This window comes from Protomyctophum bolini (assembly GCF_963924005.1).
Source record: "Protomyctophum bolini genome assembly, chromosome: 12".
Taxonomy (NCBI): domain Eukaryota; kingdom Metazoa; phylum Chordata; class Actinopteri; order Myctophiformes; family Myctophidae; genus Protomyctophum; species Protomyctophum bolini.
The window spans coordinates 7,595,672-7,605,818 of record NC_137873.1 but is presented as its reverse complement, the minus strand read 5'-3'; the positions used below and the strand labels follow the sequence as shown (position 1 = coordinate 7,605,818).

Here is a 10,147-nt window from a genome sequence, read left to right as displayed (position 1 = left end):
ACCACACTATTATAGGAAACCACACTATTATAGGAAACACTATTATAGGCACAAAAAACCACACTATTATAGGAAACCACACTATTATAGGAAACACTATTATAGGCACAAAAAACCACACTATTATAGGAAACCACACTATTATAGACACAATAAAACCACACTATTATAGGAAACCACACTATTATAGGAAACCATACTATTATAGGCACAATAAAACCACACTATTATAGGAAACACACTATTATAGGCACAAAAACCACACTATTATAGGAAACCACACTATTATATGAAACACACCATTATAGGCACACAAAAACCACACTATTATAGGAAACACACTATTATAGGCACAATACAACCACACTATTATAGGAAACCACACTATTATAGGAAACCACACTATTATAGGCACAAGTGGGACAAGAGTTTCACCGAGTTGGGTATGATGTCACCAACCGTATACTGTCCAATCAGATGAGGGCAAAGCACACAAAAGCCTTGGGAAGAGTTCCAAATCGCTGGCCAATCGGAGGAGAGGAGATAGTTATTGCACGATTAAAACGTTTTTAAGCAGTGATGGAGTGCAATAATCAATCTCTATCTCTCTTTCTCTTCTCTCTCTCTCTCGGCCAGAGGAACTAATAGTCTCTCTGTCTCTCTCTCTCTCTCTCTCGGCCAGAGGAACTAATAGTCTCTCTCTCTCTCTCTCTGCCAGAGTAACTAATAATCTCTCTGTCTCTCTCTCTCTCTCTCTGCCAGAGGAACTAATAATCTCTCTGTCTCTCTCTCTCTCTCTCTCATGTCTCAGAGAGACATTGGGAGGAGAACCTGAGAGTGAACAGGATGAAAGGAGCTGGGAGTTTCCAGTCCTAGAGGTCTCTGCGGCAGTAGAGGAAGGAGAGGAAGAGGAAGGCTTACTCCTCTCCTTTTCAACACCAAAGCTGGGTGAACTGTCCAGCAAGACCCTATATGCTGTGAGTGTCAAGGTCATCAACAAAGACACACTGGTGGGAGTACGGGAGTCGAAGTGGTCAGAAGTACTTGCACCAGGCTCCTCCCCACGGGGCAGCTGGAGGTCCATGTACAAAGCTCCAGTGGAGAAACGCACAGCGGATCTGCAGTGGAGAATAGTGCATGGGGCCGTGGCTACAAACAGACATGTGGCACACATTGACTCTAGGGCCAGCAGAAGTTGTCCTTTTTGTCAGGAGGAAGAAACACTTGAACACCTATGGTTAAGGTGCCCAAGGCTTGGTAGTCTGTTTGCGATGCTACATAGATGGTTCGACAGTTTTAATGAAGAACTAAATGATGAAATGTTTATTTTTGGACCAAAGTATAGAGCATCACAAAAGAGACGAGTGGGCCTGCTGAACTTTTTACTTGCGCAAGTAAAGATGAGCATCTGGCTCACTAGGAGGAACAAAATACAAGGAGCAGGGTCAGTAGACCCAGGACTCATGGCAACATAACAAAACATAACAGCTCGTCTCAGAATAGAGTTTGCCTATTACAAACTGATCTCCTGTCTAGAACAGTTCGTTGAGATGTGGGGACATGATAACATCTTGTGTAGCATTGAGCAAGAATCACTGGTTTTATCTCTTTAAGAGAAAAAAAATATATATATATATATATATATATATATATATATATATATATATATATTATTGTGAATACCCAAAGCATGAAATTTCTAGGAATGTCCTGAAGAATATGTGAGTGTACACAAAAGATTAAATAAAGGCTTCGTTAAAGGTCTCTCTCTCTCTGCCAGAGGAACTAATAATCTCTCTCTCTCTCTCTCTCTCTCTCTCTCTCTCTCTCTCTCTCTCTCTCTCTGCCAGAGGAACTAATAGTTTCGCTCTCTCTCTTTCTCTCTCCCTCCCAGAGGAACTAATAGTCTCTCCGTCTCTCTCTCTCTCTCTCTGCAGGCCGGAGGCGGGTGTTATCGTCAGAAGAAATGCCGGTCCCAGGTGCCCTAGCACACCACCACCACCACCGGGACCACCATGGCAACTCCTCGGCCAATGAGAAGTAGAAGAGAGAGTCATGGCTCCGCCCCTCCTCCTCCTCCTCCGCCACCACCGCGTGGCGGCGTTAGATGGTCGACGGCCCCCTCCTCCTCCTCCTGCTCCTCCTCCTTCATGCTGCTATGGTGGCTGCCGTGGGCGTTGCTGATATTCTGGCTGCAGCCGGGGCCCAGCCTGCAGGCTGAGCTGGTGGGAGGTGGTGGGGGAGGAGGAGGAGGAGGAGGGGGAGGGGGGCAGGGGGGGAAGGGCAGCTCCTCCTCTTCGTCGTCGTCTTCGTGGGGGTTCAGCTCGCGGCAGAGCGGCGGGAAGCTGGACTGGCTGCTGTCGGAGAAGGGCCCGTTCCACCGCTGCCCCGAGTACACCGAGTTCAGAGAGCGCTTCCAGCTGGGCTTCTCCACCAGATACAAGATCTACAGGTAAGGGGCGCGCGTGTTTCTGTGTGTGTGTGTCTGTGTGTGTGTGTGTGTGTGTCCGTGTCCAGAGCATATCTCGCAAACTGCTTCGATTACGGTTCATTCTCAACCTGGTTTTGAGTGGTGCAGCCACACTCCAATGACCAGCACATATGTCTGTCTCTATCTATGTATGTCTGTCTGTACGTACGTCCCTATGTTTAGGGTACCAACATGACAAACATGTTTGCGAACGCAGTGAGCACCAACTATGAGACCTAGCAGATCATGTCTGTCTGTCTGTCTGCCTGTCTGTGTGTCTGTCCCGCTACACACTCCATATTTGGACGTATAGCTGCTTTGGGGACTCCTTATATGGTTATGGCACATGCACACATGCACAAACAACGCTTAAGCTTCGGTATGAAACCACGTCCATCAACAGGTGCTTCACCACTAATTGGACTACAAGAGCAAGAAAGGGAATAAAATGAAGTAGAATAAGCAATTCAGGCTTGACGCTTGTAAAGCTTGTCTAACTCTCTCTCTTTCAGGGTCACAACGCTTATTATGGTCTTACATGTTAGAGTTGGAGCATTTTTCACCGGAGGTGATGCTAGTGTTGTATTGAATGTTGTTGTTGTGTGTATTTTTTGAGTGGTGCAACCACTCCAAGGAACAGCAATGTCCGTGTTCACCTATGTACCTAAGTGTCCGCCTATGTGTTGGTTAATGAGCACCAGTAGGGGCGCTGTTGTGCCAGAAACAGAGCGAGGGATAGTGCTGCACTGTTGCGTGCTAATGAGAGAGAGAGAGAGAGATAGAGAGAGAGCGAGAGCGAGAGAGAGAGAGAGAGAGAGGTGGGGGGTGGAGTTGCACCACTCAGTTCACACAGGTGTGATTTTTTGAGTGGTGCAACCAATCCTACAACCAGCAATGTCCGTGTCCACCTATGTGCCTATACTGTATGTGGCATTGGTCATGAGCACGAGTATATATGACTTATTAGTACCAGTAGGGGGCGCCATAAACAGAGAGGGATAGTGCATGCTCTGTTGCCTGCTAATGAGAGAGAGAGAGAGAGAGAGAGAGAGAGAGAGAGAGAGAGAGAGAGAGAGAGAGAGAGAGAGAGAGAGAGAGAGAGAGAGAGAGAGAGAGAGAGAGAGAGAGAGAGAGGTGGGACACCACTCAGTTCACATGGGTGTGATTTTTACTATGATCTGGCTGCAAACCAATTTCCCTCAAGGGACAATAAAGCTAAGCTTGAACCTTGAACAAAAAACCACTCCACGTCTTTAAGGAGTTGGTGAGCAGGTTACAGACTGAAGTACTGCAGGTCATCAATTTGATATTTGAAAAATAAACTAAATAAAAACAGTCCATCCATCCATCCATGCAAGGGCAGACAAGAACAGCCAGGTACAGAATGAATACTTTGCCGCCAGTTGTCACATTATGCGATGCTCTCTATAAAAGCTTGAATGTTGTTGTGTGCACTTTGTCTGGAAATTATAGAGCCACAGGGACAAATTATAGTTATTATCCAATGCTGTTTTGTCCAATCCTAGGACCATATTGGTACACATCTCTGTCTCTCTCACTGAGAGTGCGAGTTATGTTTGTGACTCAGTCTCACCTAAAAATGTAGTGAGCTTCCAAAAATAATAATAATAATAATAATAATCATCACATGTAACCACTACGGTTTGTACTTTGGTTGTTTAAAAAAAAATAGCCAATCTACAAGCTCACAACGTGTCGTGGTGCGATGTGTTATGTGAGCTTGTAGATCGTCTATTCATACTAAACTTGAGAACTTGCCAATGCCAATACTTTTGTACTTTTACTCAAGTATATTATATATTCCATACCAAACTTTTACTTAACGTAACCAGGGGTCCATGTATGCTTCTTTCTCAAACTTCATGACTGACCATAACAGCTAGGTCTGTAACTCAGAGTGTACAAATGGAACTAAATGAACCCATAAGATAAGAGTCCATTTGGTACCATTTGTACACTCAGAGTTAAGGGGCCAAATTGTATATCTTCTATTTTCCAAAAAATCAAGTACAAGTCATCAAATAAAAAGGCAATGCATTGCTCAAAAAAGGGAAAAGAAGTATATCCCTAAGCCTACCTTCAGGAGGCCACAGCAGGTTCCTTTTTGTCCTATAAAGCTCTGAATGGATCCAGAGATAAACCCTCAGAAATGTTCCTTGACCAAAACTTTTCTTCTTCCAGATCTCAAAGTTTTCCTTCCAGCCCCATGTTCTACTCTGTGGTTTATTAATGTCTGATTATGGTTTAGTTTTGGCCTTAAAAGAGTCTCTTTGTCTCATACGCTCTTTGACAAACTACCACCAAACACTCCTTTTGATACCTAAACATGGAATCACTTCCTGTAGTTTTATAGCTGTTCCTGGTACCTCACTTCCTGGAACTATTGCTAACATGCTTTTCCCCCACAGCTCCCCCTATGAGCAAACCTTGTCAACAGAAAATAATGACCATGCTTTAACTACACTTACATTACATTTCTGAGTTACAACCATATTTTAACCAATATATTCCCCTGCCGGGCCATTATAGTTGTTTTTTTTACTTCAGATGCTGAGCATTTCACTCTGAAAGGGAGAGTTCCATAAAGTCTGCACCATACAGTACCACTTACTGTACATACTGTACTATCTTAGCAGTGCTGTTGTCTTTAAACCATTTAGGCCTGACGTCGAAATTTAAAAAAAAATCTTCTAAATTCTGACATTCTCATGTTTCTGTATCAGTGGTACTCCATATTTCATGTCAAGGACCCCCAGAATTTTATGTAATTGGCCACCGACCCCCATCTGAAAATATGTAGTTCCGGGGACCCCCCAGGAAAGCAAAGATTTGAGTTAAAAATGTTTGCTCTGAAATAATATATATACTGTACAAAGATTTGAGGCACATTTTCACGATTTTTCTAAAATAGCAGACCTACAAGCTCGTAGCGCGGCACTCGGTGCCGCACTATGAGCTTGTAGATCTGCTCTTTTTCAATAGCTAATGTATAACATAATGCTTAAAACACAAAAAGGGGTTCCCGCCCCAAAATGGGTTAAACAAGATCATTGCTTTTACCGCGGGGAGGGAAAGGCTGTCTCTAGTCTAAACGATCCTCCCACACAGCCCAGACACGACACTGACTCCACTACTTAGCTTTTAATAAGGGCTAATGTGGAAGGCGGACGGAGTAGATGTTAGCCGCATTTGTCCTGGGCTAACCTATAAAACCTCTTAAATAACAGTCACTGCAAAGTGCAAACCACATGTCACCTAACCACTTACATACATCCTATATTCTTCGTTGACCGGTGTTCTCCAGGGGTCTATACTAGGTCACCTCCTTTTTTCCCCCATCTACACTAAATCACTTTGCCGATCTACTATGATGTGACTGCGTTGTGAACTTGTTGTTGAATGTTTGCCTATATATTATCAATCAAATTGAACCACGATGGAAATAAGCTCTGTCATGATTTTGACTACTGGGTGCAATAAACTTTTTTGTAAATTTTCTGGGCAATAAAAAGATGTAAATCAGTCGATCCATCAATCAATATCATGACATGCCCAGAAAAGGGACGCCTGGGTTCTGTTGTTAAATACTGCTTGAATGTCACACGTACATGACATCCATGTACAAGTAGCTACACGACAACACACATCTGTTTAGGCCATTAGGACGAGAACCCCTTTTGGGGTTTTAAGCATTATATACCTTAGCTATTGAAAAAATAGCAGATCTACAAGCTCATATAGCGCAGCACTCTGTGCCGCGATTTTGAAAAATCGTGAAAAAGTGTTGCAAATCTTCGAATATATATATTCTTTCAGAGCGAATGTTTTTTTTAAACTCAAATCTTTGCTTCTGGGGGGGGGGGGAGGTGGGGGTCCCTGGAACCACATATTTCCAGATGGTGGTCATCAGCGGCCAAATCAAAAGCCTCGAAACACGTCGATCTTGTGGTTCCGATATACTTTTGATGATTTTTCCGTGATGCCGTTATATGAATATTATTGAATTGGTGGGCCGTCAGAGAGAGAGAGAGAGAGAGAGAGAGAGAGAGAGAGAGAGAGAGAGAGATGAGAGAGAGAGAGAGAGACCTCTGTAGGCTGTAGTGTACTTCATGAGGGGTGCATATAGGGACACGTAGTGTGTGTGTCTTGTCGCCCGCGGGCGTGTGCATGAAACGGAACGGCGCGTGACAATTTCACGGGGGAACAGCCCCCCGGAAAATACCATCGCCCGCTCGCCGTCGCTCAACTTCTCCGCACGCGTTCCAAAATCAACTCATTGAAAATGAATCACTATAGGTGCATCGTGTCAGTCAAGTCCTGGAGGAAGAAGGAAAGGCACTGGAGCAACCCCAGACAGTTATAACCCATTCTGAAAAGGAACCCCCTTTTATGAGATCTACACAAGCTCATGGCGCGGCACAGAGTGACGTGCTATACAAGCTTGTAGATCTGCTATTTTTGAAAAATCGTGAAAATGTGGCGCAAGTCTTTGAATATAATATTCTTTCAGAGTGAATGTTTTTAACTCGCATCATTGCTTCTGGGGGGGGGGGGGGGGGGGGGGTCTCTGGAACAACATATTTTCAGATGGGGGGGGGACATAATTCTGGGGCTCGTTGACATGAAACAGTTTGAGAACCACTGACACAGAAACAGGTATTTCAGAAAACTGTCAGGATTTAGAATATATTTTGTAGAATCGTCCTCAGGTATAAAATGGGTTAAAGCCTTTTTTAATCAGGTGCCGGTACAAACGTATAATCTTTTACTTGCACCCTGCTGATTAAAAAGGCTTAAGAGTTGATGTTTCCACAAGGCTAATATTATGTCAGGTGGACATGATCGTGTCATGACATGATCCACCTGAACTGAAGCCCGCACCCACAGCTGTAGTGGTATGATAAAGGGGGAGGGGTTAGGGGAGGGGCTGCTATATTACCGTTTATTCCATTGGCCCGTCTGACTGTCAAGGGTTCAGCCTCCAGGACGAAACCCTAAATAAAATGTTAACACACCCATTGCACATAAAAACCACTCCAGGGTGTCTAATGAAGTACTCCATCTTTAAAGGAAAACTTTAGTTTTTTTCAACCAAGGTTCATGTTTTAGGTTGTTATTAGAGAAAGTAGAAGATGAATGTATTTTTTTTTTCATTTGCTGCTTTCTTTTGTTTTAGGGATTTTAGCTGTTTTTGATAGGGGGGCGGGGCATTCGAGCATGGGGCTAAATATGTATTTTTTTACAACATTTTATAGCGATTTATTTTTTTATAATTTACTATAGTCCTACTAGACCCCATGACATTACATCTGGCCACAAAATATCACGGGATCTACTGAATGTGTCAAACTGACATATTGAGCCTATACAGTGTGGCTTCCCCCCTTGATAAAAAAATAAAATCGCTATAAAATTATGTAAAAAAATACATATTTAGCCCCATGCTCGAATGCCCCCGCCCCCCTGTCAAAAAGAGCTAAAATCCCTAAAACAAAAGAAAGCACCAAATGAAAAAAAATGAACACTCATCTTATACTTTCTCTAATAACAACCTAAAACATGAAACTTGGTTGAAAAGTTGTCCTTTAAACTGTCTGAGTTGCTCAGTGCCTTCCTTCCTCTTGCCAGAACCAGCCTATCACAGGCCTCTGAGATGCACCGGACCGGCCCAAACACAGGCTTGAGGCACGGTGGAACTCCTCCCCCCTTGAGAGTTGATGTTTCCACAAGGCATTCTGTCTTCATGTTGTCCTGTTTATCGTGTGTTGTTGTTTTGCTCTTGGTATTTTAGCATTATATTTGTGTTGGTCACTGGGTGTATAAACACTGTATACAGCACTTAGGTTCAACATTGTTGTTTTAAATGTCCTTTAAATGTACTCTCTCTCTATAAATGAAGTGGATGTGATGTTCAGCTCGAGCGAACCAGAGCACGATGAGCTAGCGCAGCGGAGCAGCACAAAGCTAACGACCCCATGATGAAGGGGAGCTGCACTCAGACGCTCTGTTTGTGTTTAAGGACACGGCTATGTGGAACTAAAGGCCAACTGATCAGCATCAGTGTGTGTGCGTGTGTCTCTGTGTGTGTGTGTGTGTGTGTGTGTGTGTGTGTGTGTGTGGGTGGGTGCGTGCGTGCGTGTGCTAGATTTTGTGGGAGAAATAAAGCAACCGGGTCTAAGATAACAAGCTCAAAGGAATCGACTATAGGCCACATTATCATTTAACCCTTTCTGACCTGAGATCAGATTCATACGAGGTTTCCCCTGGACACACACTGGTCTGACTAACCCATTCTGACCTGAGATCAGATTCTAAAAATGTCAGTCGTTCTTCGATTTTTCAAAAATAGCAGACCTACAGGCTCGTAGCGCGCCACTCTGTGGCGCGCTACGAGCTTGTAGATCTGCTATTTTTCAATAGCTAAAGCATAACATGATGCTAACACCAAAATGGGATCCCGTTCAGAATGGGTTAAACTAATAGCCGATCTACAAGCTCACAATGTGTCACATATTGGAAGGTTTTTTAATCATTCTAACACAGATCTGGTAAGATGTGGCTCCTTGGCACAAAACATAGGGACAAATAAGCAACTACAATTTTGAAACACAACCCGCAAAAACCAAAGAAGTCCACAGTTGCTTATAAGTGGACATGGCAACACTGCACTGCATTTACAGTAGTTGAGTGGATGCCAGGTCTGTACGATATTACAGAAGAATGTCATGCCAACATCATGCCAACATCATGCCAACAGCATGCCAACAGCAGAGCGGCAATATTCACTTCTCTGGCAGGAGATTGGAAATCTAATCACGGCCCTGATTGCCCTCATCGTATCCCACTGAACGAGCGCACACGCACACACACACACACACACACACACACACACACACACACACACACACACACACACACACACACACACACACACACACACACACACACACACACACACACACACGCACACACACACACACACACACACACACACACACACACACACACACACACAACCCCCTGCGTGGTTGTAAACTGTAAACTCTATTTCTCTCTTTCTCTCTCCCACAAACGCACGCTGTTAAGTTACAGTGACTAAGACTACATTCCCTGTCAATAATAAGCAGTGTAAAGGTTTAGTTCATTGTGAGGTAAAGGGAGACGCTTTATTGTGAAGGGCCCGCCGGACAGAGAGTGTTTAAACTGGGCTGCTTATACTGGCTGCATGTTAAAGTACAGACCTTTGCTCCGGTCTGTCCAGTGTGGCTGTGTGAACAGTTGTTATAGCGCTGCAGACTCTGCAGTCGCCTCAGGGTAACGTTGAGTTTAGATTCTTTGAACAGTCAAAACAAGACATAAAAAAGAACCACAGACACTCTCAAAAGATAGAGGGCAAAGACAGATCATAGACTGGAGTACATGCAGGTGGGAAATGGCAACAGGCTCTATCCCATAGACTGTAAAAAATATGGACAAAGTGTTCCGCGGGTCTAACGTGAACGTAAAATGAAGCCTGTCAGTCCTTGCAATGGAAGTCGCCATCTTTCTAGATCCGTTGTGGCCCAGTTCAGGCCAGCTGGCCCATTGGCTGGCCCAGACAACGAGGCGGGACTTCCCCCTTCTTCTTCGTTGGTTTTTATTTTGACTCGAGTGGGT

General features: G+C 44.1%; 1 protein-coding gene across 1 annotated transcript in view; it reads left to right on the top strand.

Moving 5' to 3' along the window:
* Positions 1 to 2,015: 2,015 nt before the first annotated feature.
* The window catches only part of brinp2 (bone morphogenetic protein/retinoic acid inducible neural-specific 2), a gene marked incomplete at both ends in the record, with an annotated part of 162,354 nt that continues 154,222 nt past the window's right edge, over positions 2,016 to 10,147 (top strand). The window contains 1 exon segment of the mRNA XM_080778844.1: positions 2,016 to 2,452. Coding sequence (XP_080634970.1) covers positions 2,016 to 2,452 — 437 coding nt within the window.